This window comes from Saimiri boliviensis, chromosome 9 (assembly GCF_048565385.1).
Source record: "Saimiri boliviensis isolate mSaiBol1 chromosome 9, mSaiBol1.pri, whole genome shotgun sequence".
NCBI classification, from domain to species: domain Eukaryota; kingdom Metazoa; phylum Chordata; class Mammalia; order Primates; family Cebidae; genus Saimiri; species Saimiri boliviensis.
This window is the reverse complement of record NC_133457.1, coordinates 112,486,458-112,510,880: the sequence shown is the minus strand read 5'-3', so window position 1 is coordinate 112,510,880 and position 24,423 is coordinate 112,486,458. Positions and strand designations below refer to the sequence as shown.

At 41.4% G+C, this 24,423-nt stretch overlaps 1 protein-coding gene across 4 annotated transcripts in view; it reads right to left on the bottom strand.

Moving 5' to 3' along the window:
* The window catches only part of ARFGEF2 (ARF guanine nucleotide exchange factor 2), a 105,997-nt gene continuing 81,574 nt past the window's right edge, over positions 1-24,423 (bottom strand). For 2 of the 4 annotated variants that reach the window (XM_074406638.1, XM_074406637.1), the window contains exons 29-40: positions 24,018-24,148; positions 23,752-23,881; positions 20,859-20,994; positions 19,875-20,013; positions 19,717-19,771; positions 17,757-17,871; positions 13,022-13,152; positions 11,229-11,397; positions 7,249-7,387; positions 4,355-4,472; positions 3,052-3,198; positions 1-1,411 (exon numbers count right to left, since the gene is read on the bottom strand). In XM_074406638.1, coding sequence (XP_074262739.1) covers positions 1,316-1,411; positions 3,052-3,198; positions 4,355-4,472; positions 7,249-7,387; positions 11,229-11,397; positions 13,022-13,152; positions 17,757-17,871; positions 19,717-19,771; positions 19,875-20,013; positions 20,859-20,994; positions 23,752-23,881; positions 24,018-24,148 — 1,506 coding nt within the window. In that variant the 3' untranslated portion in view covers positions 1-1,315. Of the gene's footprint in view, positions 1,412-1,447; positions 3,199-4,354; positions 4,473-7,248; positions 7,388-11,228; positions 11,398-13,021; positions 13,153-17,756; positions 17,872-19,716; positions 19,772-19,874; positions 20,014-20,858; positions 20,995-23,751; positions 23,882-24,017; positions 24,149-24,423 lie in introns of those variants that run through there. The other 2 variants (XM_003932550.4, XM_039479592.2) reach the window with 1 other exon arrangement.

The window sequence follows — 24,423 nt, the reverse complement described above, 5'->3', positions numbered from 1 at the left end:
CCCTTAATCACAAAAGAAACGAAAAAAGTACAGGGTTTTTTTTTTTTTTTTTTTTTTTTGCATTTTGTACAAAAATCACCTGTCAGAGGAAAATGTGTTTTCAGATAATACGATTTTCATAATGTATGTTCTTTGGTTGTACATGAGGAGTACGGGGAAAAGATATAATTAACTTTAATGATGCATATCAGAAATAAAAATTATTCATCCACTGTTTGTTGTTAAGGTGCCAAAGCTGGTGATTTCCTCAACAGACAATGAAGAAAAACAAAATTGCTCAAAGCAGCAATATTGTAACAAATAAAAACTTCTCTAGAGACCCAGCACATATAATCGACACTTAAAGCATTCTGAAAAAGAAATAAGGCCTTGGAAAATGTTTCACTCTCCTCCATTACTTGGTTAAATAAATGGTGTCCTGGCCTGATGTTGCAGTTGTACATACCCTTTCACTAGTGTTTGAGTGGCACAAGCCACATTTACCATGAGAAAGAATAGATTTATTCATAAAAAAGAATTTAGGCTGAATGGCTTATTATTGGAGGTAAAGGATTTCCTCTGTTCGTCACTGTCCACTGACAAGAAAAATTACCCTGAATGGTTTTACATCCAATTTTTTAAAAGTCCATTGCTGGTACAATTCAAATGCCTCATTCAGAAAATCAAATCTTTAAAAATACTAAACTAATAATAAATTTAAGCCTGAATGTTTCAGCAAGTACTAAAATACACTGACACGTGTGCTACCCTGCAAGAGAAAAAATTAAAGAGAGGGCATGAGACACCAGGAAGTTTTACAGTCATATTCAATGAAGAAGATGACATGAGAACCTCAGAAGGAAAGGAAAAATAACCCATCAGGGATATAGCTGCATGCAAGATGGACTTCATAAAGGGAACACGTGTTCCCCATTTATACCTTTAGTACAAATATCAATGGAGACGACTGACTTGTTGAGGTGGCGACGCGCTATGATAGCAGGGAGTGTAGGATTCACGGTGCAGTGTAAAGGTACAGTGGATTCCAGGGCAAGCCAGTCAAATGTGCTAACATTTTCCACTCAGTAAAGTATTCTCCCATGGTCCTTTCCTGCTGAATTATATAGCTTAAAAGAAGTGCTTTATCTAGTGTATGTAAGTAATATAAAAACCTAAACCTGTGCATTTTTTCTTTGGTAGAGAAATTAAAACACTTTTTGGGAAAGAAAAAAGTAGACAAGAATTCTGCTGGCTAAAAACCAAACATTTCTCAAGGCTGTTAAAAAAACAACAACAAAACAACTTAAGAGTATCAGTCTCGGCCGGGCGTGGTGGCTCACACCTGTAATCCAAGCACTTTGGAGGCCAAGGTGGGCGGATTACCTGAGGTTGGAAGTTCAAGACCAGCCTGACCAACATGGTGAAACCCCATCTTAAAAAAAAAAAAAAAAGAGTATCAGTCTCTTAGTAAGCAAAAGCACCAGAAATCCTTCTCTTAAAAAAAAAAAAAAAAAAAAAAAAATCCAATTTTACTGATAGGTTCCCAAACTACTAACTTCTAAGGCACCGGAGTTGACATCAATACAACCCAATTTAGAGGACTAAAGAGTGTAGGTAGAAGTCTGAATGTTTTAATCACTCCGCGTACACTTATGTCTAACGCTCAGCGATGCTGTAGGTGAGCAGTGGGTGAGGACAAGAAAGAGGCATGTGTGCTCTTCCTCATGGGTGAGCATCCACTATACTGCTCACAGGCTTCGGGTCATACTTGTATACTGCCCGCTTTTATACAAGCTGCATCGGAACTCAGTTCTACTGCAGGTGAGAGAATTGCACCATCATTAACATTATTAATAAGGACCTCAGAATCTAACCTTGCCAAAGAATTCAACACCTAGGCTCAGATTAATGGAAGTGCTGGGCACATGTCACTTTCTGCCACTGTCACAGTTCAGCTGTGCTGGCCCACCACATCTCCAGTTCCACCCATGACATCTGGCTGAGGAGGTTCACGGGAGCAGCTTCTCATGCATTTACTGTCCCTCTCTGGAGGGTCATTTAATGGGGACTGTGCAAAGCAGTGACACTAACCGCCAGTATACTCATTTTCTGAGGTAAAAATAAAAAGGTTATTCAAGGATAAATGAACTCTGGTTAAATTACTACTTCATTTTCATTACTACTTCATATATTAGATTTCAGAGTGTGTGAGATGGACAGTGTATTCTGGAAATTTTAATTTAACACCCATCCACAAATACTTATTTCAAGGAAGGCTAATCATCTTCATTAAATTGTTCACTTTTTTTCTGTAGACTTTTCCTCCCCATGTTACTAAAACAGGGAGGTCCACGAGGCACATTTTTTTAACCTTGCAAAACTCTTAATTCTAGCTTTGTTACTAAACTCTGCCTTCAACCAAATTTTCAGTATCTTTTTGGAAAATACTTTTAAAATCACTCAGACATTAACAAAACACAAAAAACAACTCTTCTCTAATCCCGATCTGTCCCTAAACTAATCTAATTACGGCTGACTCGTAACTGACAAAAACATTCAAATTTCTCTAACACATTCAAATGACAACAAAAAACCCAGCGTATTTTAGGTGGCAGTTAGCCGTTACAAGAATTTTTATTAACATACTCTCTAATTATCATGAATCTATATAGCTATGTTCAGTATTTTGAAGGAGAGTGACTTCTTCTTACAAAACATTTATAGCCAATCATGGGATTTTGCTAGAAAATGATGGCATGTGCAATGACAGATGTGACAGACAGTTTAATAAGAAAAATGGAATGACAGAAATGAAGCAGACTCCCCACCTACTGTGCTAACTGGGTATGCAACAGTTTAATGAAATACCATAAGCCTTAGTTGGGGACTGTGATGGAGCAGCATAGAGGCCATCTGTATCCAGGCCATTCTGAGATCCAAGATGCCAATTCCTTGTTTCTCTGACCCTTCACGAGACGTGCCAGTCAGAGATGGCATGCTGAACATTCTGCAGAGCTGCAGCAGTGGCCTGGGCAGCCATGGCTACCACACTGGTGACAGTATTGCTGGTACCTGTGATGGCTCTTCTGGACTCCATATCTTATACACAACACCTATCCGTAAGAAGAATTTCCGCAGAACTGCTCGGAGCTCAGGGATCAGGTCAAACTGCATAATTTCACACAAATAGGGGTAGTACGTTGAAGCATGTGCTTTGAACTTGAGGTGGGAGAGAAGTAGACGGATAAAATTACACAATGAATTTCTTACTTTGGCACCAGTTTTTTGAAAGTTTTCATCTCACCCTAGAACTTCTTTTTTTTTTTCTTTTCAGACGGAGTCTTGCTCTGTTGCCCAGGCTGGAGTGCAGTGGCGCAATCTCGGCTCTCCACAACCTCTGCCTCCTGGGTTCAAGCAATGCTCCTGACTCAGCCTCCCAGGTAGCTGGGATTACAGGTATGCACCACTACACCCAGCTAATTTTGTATTTTTAGTAGAGATGGGGTTACTCCATGTTGGCCAGGCTCCCAACCTCAGGTGATCTGCCTGCCTCGGTCTCCCAAAGTGCTGGGATTACAGGCATGAGCCACTGCACCTGGCCTACCCTGCAACTTCTTATAATATTGGTGCTTTTCTGGCTATTAGAAAGTTGGGGCTGGGTGCAGTGGCTCATGCCTGTAATCCCAGCACTTGGGGAAGCCAAGGCAGGTGGACTGCTTGAGCTCAGGAGTTCAAGACCAGCCTGGGCAACATGGCGAAACCCTATCTCTACCAAAAATAAATGTGGTGGTGTGTGTCTGTGGTCCCAGTTACTCAGGGGGCTGAGGTGAGAGGACTGCTTGAGCCTGGAAGACAGAAGTTGCAGTGAGCTGAAATTGTGCCACTGCATTCCAGCCTGGGTGACAGAGCAAGACTGTCTCAAAAACAACAGCAAAAACAACAAAAGAAGTTGAAAGAAAATCTTGCAAATTAAAGCTTCTTTCATTTATATTTAACTTTAATTATATTTGGATAGTCTCACTACCAAAAGTCAACAGCTTTTATTTTGTAAAGCAAGTTCCTATGTCAAAACCAGTGCTTCGCAATCTCAACCCTCTCTTGCTGCACTGGAAATCACCATACCATTCCTAACAGCAACACATGAGATCTAAATTTCAGCCTTGGTCAACTAGGGTTCTTCCAGGAAAAAGCCCTACTATCCTGTGGTACTCATTGTCTGTAATGAATTAACTTCTCTCCAATGCATCTAGAATGGTGCTGACAGTCATGTAACCATTCTTGGGAAACTGAGAAAATAGTTACTGCAAACTCTTGAGTGAAAAGCCAACTTAAACCTTATGTCCTACTGGAAACATCAGAGTTTACTTGTTCATACCTTTTCATCATTTATTTTGAGGGTTTTGGTTAGAAGTAACAACAGGAGACTTGTCCAGGCCTCCCGATGGCTTTCAGAATTCACGGTGATGAAATAGGCAAGAGCTTCACTGCAAACACTAGAAGAATTAGAGAGGGGGAGGCATATCAAACAATTGATTAACATCTCACATTTAGGGAGAACTATTCGTTCTTGGGATGACTTTTAAAAAAATTATTTAGACTTTTTTTTTTTTTTTTTTTGAGACGGAGTTTCGCTCTTGTTACCCAGGCTGGAGTGCAATGGCGCGATCTCGGCTCACCGCAACCTCCGCCTCCTGGGTTCAGGCAATTCTCCTGCCTCAGCCTCCTGAGTAGCTGGGATTACAGGCACACGCCACCATGCCCAGCTAATTTTTTGTATTTTTAGTAGAGACGGGGTTTCACCATGTTGACCAGGATGGTCTCGATCTCTCGACCTTGTGATCCACCCGCCTCGGCCTCCCAAAGTGCTGGGATTACAAGCTTGAGCCACCGCACCTGGCCCTGTGAAAATTTTTTAAAATAACTTTACCTCATGTGGGAACTTGTTCATAATACAATAAATTTACCCCCCTCCCCCAAAAAAAGAAGCTGCAAAACTGTTTTTACTTGCAATTTTCAGCAATTGGGTGTTTTGGTGTTTCGTTTGTTTTTTAGAGTCAGGGTCTCACTATGTTGCCCAGGCTGGTCTTAAACTCCTGGACTTATGAGATTTTCCTACCTCAGCCTTCTGAGTAGCTGGAACTACAGGAGAACAATTTTCCTCTGAACTTTGGAGTTCAAGACCAGCCTGACCAACACAGTGAAACCCCATCTCTAGTAAAAATACAAAAATTAGCTGGGTGTGGTGGTGGGCGCCTGTAATCCTGGCTACTCAGGAGACTGAGGCAGGAGAATCGCTTGAACCCAGGAGGCAAAGGTTACACTGAGCTGAGATAGAACCACTGCACTCCAGCCCGGGTGACAAAGCAAGGCACTCTCTCTCTCTCAAAAAAAAAAAAAAAAAAAATTCACTTTTAGGCCGGGCATGGTAGCTCATGCCTGTAATCCCAGCAATTTGGGAGGCTGAGGTCAGCGCATCATCTGAGGTTAGAAGTTTCAGACCAGACTGACCAAAACGGTGAAACCCCATCTCTAGTAAAAATACAAAAAAGGCCAGGTGCGGTGGCTCACGCCTGTAATCCCAACACTTTGGGAGGCTGAGACGGGTGGATCACGAGGTCAAGAGATGGAGACCATCCCAGTCAACATGGTGAAACCCCGTCTCTACTAAAAATATAAAAATTAGCTGGGCATGGTGGCGCACGCCTGTAGTCCCAGCTACTCAGGAGGCTGAGGCAGAAGAATTGCCTGAACCCAGGAGGCGGAGGTTGTGGTGAGCCGAGATTGCGCCATTGCACTCCAGCCTGGGTAACGAACGAAACTCCATCTCAAAAAAAAAAAAAAAAAAAAAAAAAAAAAATTAGCCACATGTGGTGGTATGCACCTGTAATCCCAGCTCCTCACAGGAGAAACGCTTGAACCCAGGAAGCAGAGGTTGCAGTGAGCTGAGATCACGCCACTGCACTCCAGCCTGTATGACAAGAGTGAGACTCCATCTCAATAAATAATAAATAAATAAATAAAATTTCACTTTTAATGACTATATTTCGGCCGGGCGCGGTGGCTCAAGCCTGTAATCCCAGCACTTTGGGAGGCCGAGGCGGGTGGATCACGAGGTCAAGAGATCGAGACCATCCTGGTCAACATGGTGAAACCCCGTCTCTACTAAAAATACTAAAAAAAAATTAGCTGGGCATGGTGGCGTGTGCCTGTAATCCCAGCTACTCAGGAGACTGAGGCAGGAGAATTGCCTGAACCCAGGAGGCGGAGGTTGCGGTGAGCCGAGATCGCGCCATTGCACTCCAGCCTGGGCAACAAGAGCGAAACTCCGTCTCAAAAAAAAAAAAAAAGACTATATTTCATAATAACATAATTTAGGACATACCATAGTTTATTCATTCCACCGTTGAGCTGCTTAAAACTTTTTGTCCTGATAAGTCTGCAATGAATATTCTGTGTGGTATTCCTGGTTCCTAGTTCTAAAATATTTTCTGAAGCAGATTCCGTAACAGTGGAATTACTAAGTCACAGAGAATGAACACTTTAGGGCTCCTTGTATATAATCCCATCTGCTTTCCAGAAAGATTATGTCATTGTACACTCCAATTAGCTATGAAGGACAGTACATTCTTATCGCACATTTGCCAGCACTGTGTATTACGGTTTTTAAACCTTAGAGGAGGAAAAGAAAGCTCAGACATCAGAATCTTGCTGATGCCCAGGAAGCTGAGTGGCAAAGACCTACTTTTCTGGCTGGGCTTCCTTATCAGTATTCCACTCTTTCCCCGTTGGTGCATTTCTTCTCTTCATAATTGATGAAGGCACATCCTGGTTATATGATTTAAATACATTCTTCTTGGAAAGAAGGAATGATGGGACGTTATTGCTGACAATTCTAAAGAGGACCTGGACCCAAGATGGATAGTAACCTGCCTAAGGCCACAGGGCTCCAGCCAGAGTCAGGACTTCCCTCCAGCCTGCTGACTCTGCTCAGAGCACTATTCACTGCCATGTTTCTATGCATAACTCAACGTAACCTTGAATTCTTAGGTTCAGGAAAGGGTTTATCAGTGAAACATGAGCCTCTGCCCTCTTCAGGGCATTAAATAAAGTATAATGGAAGAGTCACCAAATAGAAGGAAAAAATAAAAAGGAAAATAATTTGTCAGAGTGTCAGCATGTATTTTCTCCCACTCTTTTCAATCCACAGTATTGCTGTGACGAATTTTGTTTATGGCAGATAGAAATCTAGTCAGAAACTAATTTTCTTACGTTAAAAGTCTCTGCTGTATTTCTTCCCAGGAATCCCTGCGGTTCTCATCAACATACATTCGAAACAGGATCCTCAAACAACAGGCCAGGCTGCTGGTTTCTTGTTTTAGAAGATTGGGTTTAGACTTGCCCTTAAAACCTAGAGATCAGACAGTCATTTAATTAGTGCACACTTCTAGAATAATGCTGATAACTGTGTATGAACTAGAAATCTAGTTACTTCACAAAATACTGAAACATCTCTGTTTTTTTTTTTTTTCTTGAGACAGTCTCGCTCTGTCACCCAGGCTGGAGTGCAGTGGCATGATCACAGCTTACTGCAGCCTCCAGTTCCTGGGCTCAATGAACTTCCTGCCTCAGCCTCCTGAGCAGCCAGGACCACAGACATGTGTCACCATGCCCAGCTAGTTTTTCAGTTTTTGTACAGACAGGGTTTTACTGTGGCCCAGACTGGTCTAAAATTCCTGGGCTCAAGCAATCTTCCTGTCTTAGCTTTCCAAAGGGATGGGATTACAGAAATGAGCCACTGAGCCTGGCCTGAAAGATTTTATATATATTCTTTTTTTTTTTTTTTTCAGGACAGCGTCTCCTCTGTTTCCCAGGCTGGGGTGCGGTACCTTGATCTTGGCTCACTTCAACCTCTGCCTCCTGGGTTCATACGATTCTTCCGCCTCAGCCTCCCAAGTAGCTGGGATTACAGGCACCTGGCATCATGCCCAGCTAATACTTCTATTTTTGTAGAGATGGGGTTTCGCCATATTGGCCAGGCTGGTCTTGAACTCTCGACCTCAGGTGATCTGCCTGCCTTGGCATCCCAAAGTGCTGGGATTACAGGTGTGAGCCACCACACCCGGCCTATATATATAGTCTTAATACAGATGAATTATAATACCAGATGAAGGCAGTTGTGATTCTCCAAAAGTCATCAGCTGTATAAGATAACTCCTTTTTTTTTTTTTTTAAAGAGACAGGGTTTCACCATGTTGGTCAGGCTGGTCTTGAACTCCTGACCTTGTGATCCGCCCACCTCGGTCTTCCAAAGTGCTGGGATTATAGGTGTGAGCCACCGCGCCTGGCAAAATAACTTCATTCTTAAATGCCCTGAACTGTTCTCCATTTACTTATTGGTATTTTATTTTATTTTGAGACAGAGTCTCGCTTTGTTGCCCAGGCTGAAGTGATGCAATCTTGGCTCACTGCAACCTTGACCTCCCAGGCTCAAGTTGCCCTCTAACCTCAGCCTCCTGAGTAGCTGAGACTACAGGAAAGTGCCACCACACCTTGCTAATTTCTGTATTTTTTGTAGAAATGGGGTTTTGCTATGTTGCCCAGGCTGGTCTTGAACTCCTGACCTCAAGTGATCCACCTGGCTCGGCCTCCCAAAAAAACTGGTATTATAGGTGTAAACCACCTTGCCTGGCCTGCTCTCCATTTAGACTTTGCTTATTGGCTGGGGAAGCCATTAGTTTTGTCTTCTCAAATGTAACAACTCTTAAGAATTCCAGCGTTCTTGCAAGTTGCAAGATTATTTTTCTCCACAAAGCACACATAAGAACACATTCTTTTTCTTTTTTTTCTTGAGATGATCTTGCTCTGTTGCCCAGGTTGGAGTGGAATGGCCTGGTCTTAGCTCACTGCGACCTCCGCCTCTTGAGTTCAAGCCATTTCCTGCCTCAGCTTCCCAAGTACCTGGGACTGTAGGCGCCTGCCACCACATCTGGCTAGTTTTTTGTATTTTTAGTAGAGACAGGGTTTCACCATGTTGGCCAGGATGGTGTCGAACTCCTGATCTTGTAATCCACCCGCCTTGGCCTCCCAAAGTGCTAGGATTACAGGCGTGAGCCACTGTGCCCAGCCAAGAACACATTCTTAAAAACAAAGGAGTACCAATCAGCTTAAAAGATACGCAAACCAGGCTTGCTGTGGTGGCTCAAGCCTGTAATCCCAGCACTTTGGGAGGCTGAGGTGGGCGGATCACCTGAGATCAAGAGTTTGAGACCAGCCTGGCCAATACGGTGAAACCTTGTCTCTACTAAAAATATAAATACTAGCTAGATGTGGTGGCAGGCGCCTGTAATTCCAGCTACTCTGAAGGTTGAGGAAGGAGAATTGCTTGAACCTTGGAGGTGGAGGTTGCAGTGAGCCAAGACCGTGCCATTGCACTCCAGCCTGGGTGACAGCTGCATACTTTAAGGCTGTAGAGAAAAATGACATTCTTTAATTGTCGATTACAATAAATATTTGGGGACAAAAGTAATGATAACAAGGCCAGGTGCAGTGGCTCATGCCTGTAATCCTAGGACTTTGGGAGGCTGAGATGGGCGGATTACTTGAGGTCAGGAGTTCGAGACCAATCTGTCTCTACTAAAAATACAAAAATTAGCCAGGCATGGTGGCATGTGCCTGTAAACTCAACTACTTGGGAGGTTGAGGCATGAGAATTGCTTGAACCTGGGAGGTGGAGATTGCAGTGACCCGAGATTGCATCATTGCACTGCAGCCTGGGCAACAGAGTGAGACTCTGCCTCAAAAAAATAAAAGTAATGGTAACAATACCAAACTTATATGAAGTATCACTTTAATGCAAAGTTCAAAATAATGAGAATCCCACCACCATCCCAGAAAAAAATATATTTACCTCCAGTGTTTATGTATTTATTTTTGGAGGCAGGAAAGTGAATAAACCCCAAAAAGCTTGGAAAATTGATGAATGGTTTCTGGTTTTCCAAGATTACCAGCCTGGGCAACAGAGCAAGACTCCATCTCAAAAAAAAGACACTTTTAATTTAATGTAACATTTCTTTTTTTGTTGTTGTTGAGAAGGGGTCTTCCTCTGTCACCCAGGCTACAGTGCAGTGTTGCAATCTTGGCTCACTGAAACTTCCAACTCCTGGGCTCAAGTGATCCTCCCGCCTCAGCCTCCTGAGTATGGTGTGTGCCACCATGCCCAGCTAATTTTCATATACTTTTTCTTGGTAGAGATGGGGTTTTGCTATGCTCTCCAGGCTAGTCTTGAACTCCTGGGCTCAAGCGATCCACCTGCCTCAGCTTCCCAGAGTGCTGGGATTACAGGTGTGAGCCACCGTGCCCAGCCCATAAAATTTCTTGACTTGCTAGATCAATTCAATTCTCCAACTTTTTTTTTTTTTTTTTTTTTTTTTTTTGAGACAGCGTCTCACTCTGTCACCCAGGCTGTAGTGCAGTGTCGTGATCTCGGCTCACTGCAACCTCTGCCTCCTAGGTTTAAGCAATTCTTCTGCCTCAGCCTCCTGAGTAACTGGGACTACAGGCATGTACCAACACGCCTAGCTAATTTTTGTATTTTCAGTAGAGATAGAGTTTCACCATATTGGCCAGGCTGGTGGTCTCAAACTCCTGACCTTGTGATCCACCTACATCAGCCTCCCAAAGTGCTGGGATTACAGGCATGACCCACTGTGCCTGGCCCAACTATTCAAACTTCAATTTGTCTTTTTTTGTTTCTTTTGAGATGGAGTCTCGCTCTGTTGCCCAGGCTGCAGTGCAATGGCACGATCTCAGCCCACTGCAACCTTTGCCTCCTGGGTTCAAGTGATTATCCTGCCTCAGCCTCCTGAGTAGCTGGGACTACAGGCACATGCCATCACACCTGGCTAATTTTTTGTATTTTTAGTAGAGACAGTATTTTACTGCGTTGGCCAGGCTGGTCTTGAACTCCTGGCCTCAAGTGATCCACCCTCCTCGGCCTCCCAAAGTGTTGGGATTACAGGTGTGAGCCACTGCACCCAGCCTCAATTTGTCTTTTTATGAAATACTTACTGAGACTCTACTATGTACTGCGATGAAACCTATGCAGCATTTCCCTTCTCTTCCCCTCAAGCATGAAAATATCTGTTATGTTTTTCTAGCTATGTTTAAAAGTTTGGGCATTTTCCAAACACTGTAATATTTTAGGATGGTGACCAGTGTGGCTATCTATCTTATCTGCTGTGTGGCCTTACCTGCTCGCCACAGGACAGTCCGCTGCTCATAATTGGAGTTGAAGGCCTTTGAGAATGAATGGGATTCCTGCAAACAGTCCAACAGCTTGAAGAGGTGCTGGGAAGACATGTACTTATACATGCCCTGATCCTCTGTCTCTATGTGAATATCTGCATCCAGCGTGCCTTGCTAGAGGACAGGACAGAGGATAGAAGAGCTAGTGAAGAAGATGGGATGCTTTGGGCATTGTGATTGCAGACAATGGGAGTCATGAGTTTCCCAGAGTCATCCTCTCTATAAGACAAACTTTCTTCCCCAACACCCTGAAACGTTTCTATTTAGACTCTGCTCACTGGCTGGTGAAGGAACACACTGAGCTGCTCCATTATGGCAGGCTTGGCTGGCCAAACTTTCAGTTTTATCAGTGCTGCCTCCACTGCATAAACAAGAGTTTGTGTCTCCAGTGGTTTTACTACAGGAATGCATTCTTGAAAAATGTATGAAACACTAGGAAACTTTATTGAAAACGTGACGAAAATTAAAAAATCAAAAAGGACAGCCTTTGGCCTATCGCTGTATTTTTTTCAGCAGTAATGAAATTTACATTAATTTTTGCTAGTATTTAAAACACGACTTCCTCTATGAAAAAAAATCTTAATTTTGGCTACTCTTGAAACAACAGAAACTGTCACAACTTAACCCACTTTGATGGTAACTGGCTGCTAAAGCTAAGAGGTGGCAGCCACTTTGACTGGGCTAGAGATTTCTAGTTTACTGCAGTCTCTACCCAGCCTGCTTCACTCACTTACTCACTCATTCACTCTCACTCACAGGATCTGCTAGCCCCTGAAGCACTGACATTTGCAACCCATGCTGTAGGATTACTGTCTAACTTTTGGACATTTTTTTCAAGAATCCCATATGTAGGCCAGGCATGGTGTTGCATGCCCACAATCCCAACACTTTGGGAGGCTGGGGCAGGCAGATCCCATGAGTCCAAGAGTTTGAGACCAGGCTGGGCAACATGGCGAAACCCTGTCTCCTTTTTTTTTTTTTAAGATGGGGTTTCACCATGTTGGTCAGGCTGGTCTTGAACTCCCGACCTCAGGTGATCCGCCCGCCTTTGCATCCAAAGTGTTTGGATTACAGGCGTGAGCCACCACACCCGGCTGAAACCCTGTCTCCAAAAAAAAAAGTAAAAAATTAACTGGGCATGGTGGCATGTGCCAGTAGTCCCAGCTACTTAAGAGGCTGAGATGGGAGAATCACCTGAATCTGGGAGGTTGAAGTCCCAGTGATCTGTGATTGCACCACTGAACTCCAGCCTGGGTGACAGAGTGAGACTTTGCCTCACCAGGAAAAAAAAAAAAAAAAAAAAAAAAAGAAAAGAAAAGAGAAAAGGAATCCCTGATATACAAAGATGCATATACCAAACAAAAAAAGTGGAATAACTAGGATCTCTATATCTGTCTTTTCCTTCTCACTTATTTGTGATTACTGTATCAATTATGGGGAACAGTTCCCATGATAACTAATACTAGTGTGGTGGCATCTGAGAAGTGGTATGTTGATAAACCTGCTCTCTGGGGTGTGTGTGTGTAGGCCCTGATTTTTAGCGTTTGCTGTTTTCTCGTAAGTAACACCCATCAAGGCCAATTTTAAGCTACCAACATGTTATTACTGAATGTGGGGTTGGAAGGAGATAAGCATGACGGGCTCTGGAAAGCCAGCAAGAGCTGGCTCCTGTACACCACTACATCAAAGCAGCCTCCCTATGGACAGGGATGCTCTTCCCGAGGCCTCCTGTTCTTACCTGGGCAGCAACCATGTGCTCTGCATCCTCCTTTTTGCTGGTCGCAGGGTAGAACACAATGTTGTCAATGGTCTGTATCAATTCCAACTGAACCACACACTTGATGAGGAGGCTGGCAAACAGTTTCTGATCTATGTTAGATGATAAAGATTAACCCTAATAATGATTTAGCCAATACTGAAGAAGTATTCACTGAGCTCCCACTATGTGCCCGACGTAATTTTTTTTTTGTCTTTTTTTTTTAAGAGATGGGCTCTCACTATGTTGTCCAGGCTGGTCTTGAACTCCTGGTTTAAAGTGATCCTCCCACTTCAGCCTCCCAAAGTGCTGGGATTACAGCATGAACTACCACACCCAGTCAAGGCACAATTCTTGATTTTGTGGCAAAGCAATCAATAAGCTGGACAAAAAAAATCCCCGCTCCCATGGTGCTAACAGACAATTAAAAAAAAATATATATATATATTTATATATATAAATATATAAAAAAATATATTTATATATATAAATATATAAAAAAATATATTTATATATAAATATATAAAAAAATATATTTATATATATAAATATATAAAAAAATATATTTATATATATAAATATATAAAAAATATATTTATATATAAATATATAAAAAAATATATTTATATATATAAATATATAAAAAAAATTTATATATATAAATATATAAAAAATATATTTATATATATAAATATATAAAAAAATATATTTATATATATAAATATATAAAAATATATATATTTATATATTTATATATATAAATATATATAAAATATGTGAAACTCCGTCTCAAGAGTTTCACTCTTGTTGCCCAGGCTGGAGTGCAATGGTGCGATCTCGGCTCACCACAACCTCCACCTCCTGGGTTCAAGCAATTCTTCTGCCTCAGCCTCCTGAGTAGCTGGGACTACAGGCAAGTGCCACCATGCCATGCTAAGTTTTGTATTTTTAGTAGAGACGGGGTTTCACCTTGTTGACCAGGATGGTCTCGATCTCTTGACCCTGTGATCCACCCGCCTTGACCTCCCAAAGTGCTGGGATTATAGGCGTGAGTCACCATGCCCGGCCAATAAAATATTTTAAGTATAAGATATTGTATGTCAAATATTGATGATAGGTAGAGACATGCATAAAAAGTGTCAGGATAGGATTGCAAGTTTAAGCAAACTAGTCAGGAAAAGTCTCCATGAAAATAGAAATTTGAGCAAAGACCTGAAGAAAGTGAGGGAATCAGCTATGCAGATTCTGTGTCTTCCAGCAAGTTTCTCTGCCACTCAATGGGCTACCCCTAAAGACCAGTTCTGGACTGTGCCCTAACCACAGGATGTTTCAGGTTTCTGCAATGGCCAGCCTCTCTGAAGAGGCCAGAACCTTTTTTTTTTTTTTTTTTTTTTTAAATAGAAATGGGGTTTCCTCATGTTGCCCAGGCTGGTCTTGAACTCCTGTGCCACAACATTAAGCAATCTGCCTGCCTTGGCCTCCCAAAGTGCTAGGATTACAGGTGGGAGCCATTGTGCCTGGCCAGGAAGCTCAGTTTTGTGTGGCCACAGGAGTGGCTTTTCTTAGTTTCTAGATCATTTTCTGTCTAAAGATAGTATCTGCCTTCTGCATTTTCTACTTCTGTATTCCTTAAAAGTGGTCTTTTATTCCTTTTAGTGGTTAACAAACTTTGACTAGTTAACAATTCTTTTTTTTTTTTGAGATGGAGTCTCGCTCTGTCTATGGAGTCCCCACCTATGCTGAAGTGCAGTGGTGTGATCTTGGCTCACTGCAACCTCTGCCTTCCAAGTTCAAGTGATTCTCCTGCCTCAGCTTCTCAAGTAGCTGGGATTACAGATGCACACTACCACACTGACTAGTTTTTTATAATTTTAGTAGACAGGGTTTTGCCATCTTTGCCAGGCTGGTCTCAGATTCCTGACCTCAGGCGATCTGCCTGCCGTGGCCTTCCAAAGTACTGGGATTACAGGTATGAGCCACTGGAGTGCAATGGATCGATCTAGGCTCACTGTAACCTCCGCCTCCTCAGTTCAGGTGATTCTCCTGCCTCAGCCTCCCAAGTAGCTGGGAATACAGGTGCCCACCACCACACCTGGTACTTTTTAAAAATTATTTTAGTATAGACGGGGTTTCACTATGTTGGCCAGGCTGGTCTTGAATTCCTGACCTCATGATCCGCCTTCCTTGGCCTCCCAAAGTGTTGGGATTACAGGTGTGAGGAACTGTGCCCGGCCCCAATTCTTATATCGAATTTTCCCTGTTCAAATTAGCAGTGTGGTTTCTGCTTACTGACTAGACTAACTACATCCTCTTTGTGTTCTCAATCCCTGGGGTCCCAAGGGTGGCCCATGTCAAATACATCATTAAGTATTGACTGATTTGACTGTAATAACAGTAGAGGTTCCTTTCCTAACTTATTGTTATAAAATCAGAATGTTGAAAACATTAAATATTTTAGTGATAGAAAACAAGGAGGTTGAGTTGTCCTCAAGTTTTTGAAAGTGAAATTATTTTTTCATTAAAATTTTTTTTTTCTTAGAGATGGGGTCTCACCATGTTGCCCAGGCTGGTCTCGAACTCCTCAGCTCAAGCAATCCATTGGTCTTGGTCTCCCAAAATGCTGGGATTACAGGTGTGAGCCACTGCTCCCAGGGAGTTGTGAAATTATAAAAACATGTAACTATTTCCCATGTAGAATGTTTTAATTTTTAAAAAAATACAGTGGAGCTGCAGCAGATGTACATTCAATTTACGCCAAGTCAATTAAAGCATTCTGGACCAAAAATAAAAAGAAGGAAACAATAATAATAGTGTAAAGATTTTGTCTGCCTGAGCTTATGTCCTGAAGGGTGGCTGAGCTGGGAGGCTGGGAGCAGCAAAGGCACTGTTCCCTGGGGGAATGGGATGTGCCTCAAGTTCCAGGAACTTCTCAGAGTGCAGACTCTCGCTGCATTGGGAGTGCTTCTCCTGTTGAAAGAAATGTACATCTGGCCTCCACAGAGAAAAAGAAGCTGGGCCTGGTGGCTCACACATGTAATCTCAGCACTTTGGGAGGTCAAGGGAGGAGGCAGGCTTGAGGCCAAGAATTCAAGACCCAGCCTGGGCAACAAAGTGAGACCCCATCTCTACAAAAAATAAATTAATTAACCGGGTGTGGTGGCAGGTGCTTATAGTCCCAGCTACTCAGGAGACTGAGGCAGGGGAATTGCTTGAGCCCAGGAGTTTGAGGCTGCAATGAGCTATGACTGCACCAGTGTACTCCAGCTTGGGTGACAGAGTAAGATCCTGTCTCTGAAGAAAAAAAGAAAAAGAGATCGTTCTATCACTGGACACTAGAGAGAAGCTGGCTACATCAGTTATTGAGAGACAGCACGCCAGTCCCAACATGGTACCTCTTTAATCAATTTCAAGGGTGACTACTTTTATTCCTTCTAAAGCAAATGGTGACCACACACTGTTTTGGTCAAATGTGCTGCTTCAGAAGTTAACTTCAGTGTTAACAGCTATAGCTTAGCCTGTTGAGGATTCGGTGGGACTGCTAATAAGGGAAACAATGGGGCATACAACGTTCAAAGGACCACAACAGCCTTCACAAGTGCCCATTCCTCAGGCTGCCTAAAATGTGTCTGAATCCCCACTCTACTACATGTTGTCAAGTTCTCTCATCTGTCTAAGCCCCAGTTCCCTCAAATGTAAGACTGTATCCCTTCAAAGGGTAGGATGGGGATTAAATGAAATAACAACACACATGAAACACATAGTACAGTGCCTGGTACATTATAGCTGTTAAACTTATTTTTTTAACGATAGCAAAACACACCATAAGCAGTATTAAGAGACAATTTGGCAAAAATAATTTGAAACTTGTATCAGAAAAAGGATTTCTAGTATATAAGAGCTCCTCCAAACCAATTTAAAAAAGCACCAACAATCAACAGAAAATGAGCAAAGATTACAGAGTTCATAGAGAAGAAAACAGAAGTGGTGCTTTAACATAAAAAAAACTACTCAGTTTGACTCATAATTTGAAAATTTCAAGTTAAAATTAGTCCGAAGTTATATTTAATCTAAAAAGATCATGTAAACAGGTACAAATTTGATAGCAATGAGGAAATATTTTAAAATAGCAAATACACTTATCCACTGATTCGAGTACATTTTTGGGAACTTTAATTAAACTCAAAAATGATATACGTATCGGGTTATTCAATGCAGTATTGCTCCTAACAGCAAAAGATTAGAAATAACGTGTCTGTTAATAGCAACTCAATTAAGCAATAAAAGCATGTCTACAAACTGGAATAACAGACAATAGTATAAAAGAATGTGAAAGCTATTTATGTACTAATTTTGAATGATCTCTAAAAGACGTAAGTAAAAAAAGAATAAGACATACTATTCCATAATTTGTAAAAGAAGAGAATTCATACGTACTATGCATGTATGTATGTATGTGAATGTGTGTGTACATGTACTTGCCTTCATATGGGTATTTTACTATGTATGTATGTATGTGAGTGTATATGTGAATGTACTTGCCTGCATATGGATAAAATGACTCTGAAAAGGTACAGAGAAATGGGTAACCTTGGCTGCTATAGAGAACGGGCAGACTGAGGCACAGGTCAGAAGGCAGCTTATCAGGTTTACCCTTTTGTGCCTTCTGAATATGTGAATCATATAAGCTTATTTAAAACAAATTAAAAAGTGGCCTTACTTGCATATGGTCTACCCTTCCAGCTGTCATCTGTCGGGTTAGAGAGCTGGCTCTGGCCTCTCTCAGAGGGATTTTTATCTATGCTGCTTAAAGACTGGCGGTCCAGATCCACATCCTAAATGTAAACCAGAAAAAAATACAATGCTTACTTTTCTTCACAATAATTTGGGCAGAGATGTGCCTATTTTAATATGGCTAGTCCAGCCTCTATTTAAGTGCCTTGCTTTGCTCAAAATAAAATTATACCACATGCTTAATGTAGCATGCCTCACGGGCTGCAATGGGGAGATTAAGAATTTAAATTACTTCTCCTCCCATTAAAATTTCAATTCCTATTCCAACCCAAAGGACATTTCTCTACATATTAGGATTTAATAGTAAGTGTAACAAGTTTTTTATGAGATCAAGTTCAAAGATAAACTACTAGTGCAGTAACCAGTTTCCTAAAAAGTCGACAGCAGGCCAGTCATGGTGCCTGTAATCCCAGCACTTTAGGAGGCCGAGGTGGGTGGATCACCTCAGGTCAGGAGTTCGAGATCAGCCTGGCCAACACGGTGAAACCCTATCTCTACTAAAAATACAAAAAAAAATTAGCTAGATGTGGTAGCACACAACTGTAACCCCAGCTACTTGGGGCTGAGGTGGGAGAATCGCTTGCACCTGGAAGGTGGAGGTTGCAGTGAGCAGAGATTGTGTCACTGTACTTCAGCCTGGGTGACAGAAAGAGATTCCATCTCAAAAAAAAAAAAAAAAAAGGAAAAAATACAAAAATTAGCTGGGTGTGGTGGTGGGCACCTGTAATTCCAGCTACTTGGGGGAGGCGGAGACATGAGAATCCCTTGAACCTGGGAGGCGAGGTTGCAATGAGCCAAGATTGCGCCACTGCACTCCAGCCTGGGGGACAGAAGGAGACTCTGTCTCAAAAAAAATAAGATAAAAATTAGAAACTTGACAGCAGAAGACAGATGCTGTATCCCAAATGCTTTTTAAAATCTAATGGTCTTAGAGTCATTTAGGAATAAAAGTTAATAATTCAACTCCTCTCTGTAAACCAAAGTACTTAAAAATGAGATTTGAATTAGAACTTCTTTATGTGGACTCACGCAAAAAGAAAGAACTATCAGTTCTTTGGTGAAGAGGAAAGCACCATTAATTTAGGAGGGGAAAAAACAAGCATAATTATACCAAAGCACTATTTATAATGATGAAACCCTAGAACTAACCTGAGAGTCCAATAAGGGAAAAGTAAAGAAACTATAATAATACGTAGCCACTGAAAATGCTGCTCTCAAAGCATTGTTTAAAATATGGAAAAATGCTCACATGTTGTTGTATGCTAACTGATCCCTCATTTCAAATATGGTGGCTTTAATAGGTGTGCACAGTCACACAAAGCAGCAGCCAGAAATGTAAACTGTGCTTTTTATTTAGCAGTTACTTATTTGCTTAATGCTTTTCTGGACTTTCTAAAAAATATGCTATGAACATATATTATTTTTAGATCTTATAGCTTTTTTACTTACTTCCCATCAAAAAAGCACAAACTATACAGGATTACTGATCTTTTTTTTTTTTTTTTTTTTGAGACGGAGTTTCGCTCTTGTTACCCAGGCTGGAGTGCAATGGTGCGGTCTCGGCTCACCGCAACCTCCGCCTCCTGGGTTCAGGCAATTCTCCTGCCTCAGCCTCCTGAGTAGCTGGGATTACAGGCACGTGCCACCATGCCCAGCTAATTTTTTTTGTATTTTTAGTAGAGACGGGGTTTCACTATGTTGACCAGGATGGTCTCGATCTCTTGACCTCGTGATCCACCCACCTTGGCCTCCCAAAGTGCTGGGATTACAGGCGTGAGCCACCGCGCCTGGCCTGATCTTTTACTAAGATAGGAGAAGAAAGAAAAGACAATCAAAGAAAAACCCAGCTTTTTCAGGAGTTAAAGACCAGCCTGGTCAAATCTTACCAAATGCTTTTCTGATGAATCCTCCTCCATTCCTGCAGGTCTCCATGTCAGCAAACTTAAAGAAAGAGAAAGAAAATAATCAATGTGAAAGGCAATCAGGAGCTCTAAGACATCCACTGAACATGGAGATAAACAGGAACACCCGCATGAACACTTACACATGTGGGATGGTTGTTTTGAAAATATCCAACATACAGTTGCAGGTTTCATCCCAGACTTCAGGACTGAATTTCTCTCCATTGGATATTACTAAGTTTTCTAAGCAATTTGTACCTGATCGAGCCAACTGTTCATTATCTGTAAAATAAAGCAGTTATCTATCATTAAACTTCTACTGCTATTTTGATGCCAACCAGGTCTCCAATACTGTACACTGTGAGTTGGAGATAGCAATTGGTGGGTTTCTAGGCTTTTAATTAATGAAGCTATGCTACAGACAGTATTAAAGTTTTTACTAAAATTTTTTTTAAGAGATAAAATTGTTTATCATAGTTTTATTGCTAAGGAAGAAAGAAGGTCAACATTTTGCTACTTTAAGTGGCTCATGTATGAAAAATGGTAATAGAAGAGAGAAAATATTAGACCATGTTTCAAAAATGTAGTCACTCATACACTACATTTCCAATTTTTGCCATCTGAACGATATCAAATGTTTTGTCATTTATTTTAAAATTAAGTCATTTTAAAAAAATGTACTAAATTTAGCCTTGCCCTAAGCCAAAATTATCTATGGATCCAGGTCTAATGTGCTAGCTGGGTATTTTTCCTGACAGACTCTAAAATAAACACACAACTCGAATGAAAAATGCCTCTTGATGAAGCTGGTGATCTGGACTGAAATAGCACATTTTAAAAACATTCTACTATAGAAAATTTCAAACATACACAAAAGTAAAAGAACGGCATAGTGCATGAAGGTACATCTTGTAGAATGCAAAAATAACTAAATCCCATCTTTAAGAAATGCTTTATGATCAGACTTGGGGGGACTGTTTTTAACACTGTAATTAAAACATGTATGTTTCATCAACTAATATATATTGTACTCCTTGGCACTACATCCAAGCTTTCAAATATTGAAAAACCTAACCTCTCATTAAGGACTATGTAAGAAAAATGATGCCTAGAGACTTAAAGAATACCTTGTTTTACACACCACTGCAATTGTGCAAACACATCAGAAAGAAGAACTTCATTCAAAGCTTCATAAAACTGGGTAAAAACATCACAAATAGCATAAAGTGCGTGATTGCAGGTTGTTGTCATCCACTCAGATTTCTGGGAAAACAAAAAGATAATGCTTAAAAGCTATTCTCCCTGCAGTGAGATGGGCACTCTTGTACACTCCTGGCAAAATTTTTGTAGAAAGCAATTCGGTGGTATGTACGAATAGTCTTAAAAATGTTAATACATTCATCTGTACAGAGGACATATGAGGATATTTATAAAATTATAGTAGTGATGCCAAAAGTGGAAGCCAGAAGTAAAACAAAAACAAAACAAACAAACCACTGGACAGATTTGGTTACTTAAAAGCTAAATTTTCTGGCCGGGCGCGGTGGCTCAAGCCTGTAATCCCAGCACTTTGGGAGGCCGAGGCGGGTGGATCACGAGGTCAAGAGATCGAGACCATCCCGGTCAACATAGTGAAACCCCGTCTCTACTAAAAAAAAAATACAAAAAAAAAATTAGCTGGGCATGGTGGCACGTGCCTGTAATCCCAGCTACTCAGGAGGCTGAGGCAGGAGAATTGCCTGAACCCAGGAGGCGGAGGTTGCAGTGAGCCGAGATCGCGCCATTGCACTCCAGCCTGGGTAACAAGAGCGAAACTCCATCTCAAAAAAAAAAAAAAAAAAAAAAAAAGCTAAATTTTCCAAAATGAAAGGAAATAAAAATAATAAAGTGGGCAAATCATCTACAACTCATGTAAGCATATGCTACATTATCTGTATATTTAAAAATGCATAAATCAATAGGAGAAAGATGACTAAGTAGATGAGCTAAGTCTAATTCATAAAAGGCGATTCCTAATAATGATCAATCCTATGATAGAAATTATGCCCCCTCACTAGCAGTTTGAAATACTTTTTCAATGTGATACATCTGGCCTCTCAAATTAGCAATGACTAAAACAAATTAAAAGAAGAAGACCTGGAATGAATATGGAGAAACAGGAACTGTCATGCATTGTTGACAGAAGTGTAAATGGCTACAGAGATATCTGCAGGTGGGTTTAGTGGTATGTATGAAAGGCTTAGTAATATGTATGCCCCAACCCTGGCAACTGGGCTGCTTGTCTTTAAAGAGGAAACCACCACCACCATCAAGAGTACAAGTGTAGCTGCAAAAAATACTCATTTCAGTGCTGTCCAGAAAAACAGGAAGCAACCTAAATGTTCATGAACTGTGGAACATCCACAACTAAGACTATTTTGTAGCCATTATTAAAACAACATTGTAAAAAAAAAAAAAAAAGTTGGGTGTGGTGGCTCCCACCTGTAATCCTAGTGCTTTGGGGAGCTGAGGCAAGTGGATCACTTGAGGTCAGGAGTTTGAGACCAGCCTGGCCAATATGGTGAAATCCTATCTCTACTTAAAAGTACAAAAATTAGCTGGGCATGGTGGCACGAGCCTGTAGTCCCAGCTACCTGGGAGGCTGAGGCAGGAGAATCACCTAACCCAGGAGGCAAATGTTGCAGTGAGCTGACATCACATCACTGTACTCCAGCCTGGGCAACACAGAGAGACTCTGTCTAAAAAAAAAAATGAAACAAAACAAACAGACAAAATTCTGTTTTTTATTTTTATTTGTTTTGAGACAGACTTTTGCTCTTGTTTCCCAAGCTGGAATGCAATGGTGCAATCTTGGCTCACCACAACCTCCGCCTCTCAAGTCCAAGTGATTCTCCTGCCTCAGCCTCCTAAGTTGCTGGGATTACAGGTGCCTGCAACCATGCCCGGCTAGCAAACAAAATTCTAAGAGAAAAGTTATGGCTGTGGAAAAATACTCATGTATTAAGTTTAAGAAGTAGTTTACATATGTGTGTTGGGATTCTATTTTCATAGAGGAAAATAGAAAATATAATTTGTGGATCACAAACACGTGTGTGGGTGGACACATACATGAAAACAACACTTGAAGGTCTTAACAGTGGCTATGAAAAACTGCAACCGTGGGCGTTTAAATTTTTCTTTCTTTTTGGCTGTGTTCTGCAGTTTTTTTTTTTTTTTTTTTTGAGATGGAGTCTTGCTATGTTGCCTAGGCTGGTCTTGAACTTGTGGCCTCAAGCAATCCTTCTAACTCACCTTCCCAAATCGCTGGAATTATACGCATGAGCCAATGTGCCCAGCCTCTGAACCGTATTTAAACCATGTAGAAGACTGAGAAAAATTTGCAAAAACATTAACTCTAATTTTGGATGGCAAAAGTAAGAATTTTTTTATATATGCCTAATATTCCACATTAAGCATATGTCACTTTTATGTTGGGGTGAGGGAGGGAATGGTGTTCCCAAAAGAAACTAAAAAAGTTACTTTCCCATCTAAAAATCTTTAGCTGGAATATCCTTTCACTATCCCCCTACCTCTAAGGGACAAACAAAAACACCTACAGGCACCAAACATCCTTTTTAAAAGAAGGCCTAATATTCAACATCATCTCCAAATGCAACTTCATTAAAAACCCTTAAAGGACCAGAGACATTCCACTTTCTGACTGTTCAGAGGTTGATATGAACAAAACAACTACAATGACCAGTCAGGAGCCCTGCTGAACTGGAAGGTGCAATGCCTAAGGACCAAGCGGTAGAACACAGAGATGTATTTCCTCTCACTCTTCTGAACATGGGGAGAGTCACTCAGGACTAGCTGTTACTGGTAGGAGAGTACCAGAAAGGTGTTTCCATTTTTAAAACCTTAAGTTGCTCAGTATTTAAGAACTCCATGAAGATGATGATGCAGCCCCCAGAGGCAAATGTAGGTCAGAAAGGTCTTCCTCTCCATCATAACCAGGGCAGTTCTGTAGTTATCACCTACCTCTGATTGCTGCTCAGGGAGTTTCATATTGTCAAAAATCCGAAACACGATTCTGAACAGGTCCTGCCACCAGTGCTTTTCAAAGGTGTGGCCATAGCTCTTCATGATCTCAAACATGACTGTGAGTCCTCTGGAGGAAACAAAGTCAGGCACAAAAGACAGTGTGGTGGAGAAGAGAACAACAGAGAAGAGAGTGGGGTCAGGTGAACAAGTGACTGAGGTTCATTTCAGTGATGTAAGGGGCCACCGCACAGGGACATGGTTACCTTGTTCGTACATCTAACTTGCATCTATTAATGATGCAGGAAAGTTCAAATAAGATGGGGAACCAGCCTCGGACCCAGACTCTGTCACCAGGAGCTACATTCATGTCATCACTTGTGTATTCTTGTAGCACCTATGATGAAAATCACATCTCAGGTGTAAACTAAGCATGCACAAGGAAGGAACCGAAAGGGAACTAACTATATATAGATTTAAGGCCCCACACATTTTTCTCTCCCAAAAATTTCCATTCAGCAATGGGACAGTGGGAATAGAAGACACAAAGACATTATCTGTCCCAGAGGGCACATGAGCAGTTTTCCAGTACATACCTACACATCTCTGCTGGTTTTAGAACAAGTTGAAGGGGTCAGATCACAAGAGTCCTGGGGGTGGGGGTGTTATACT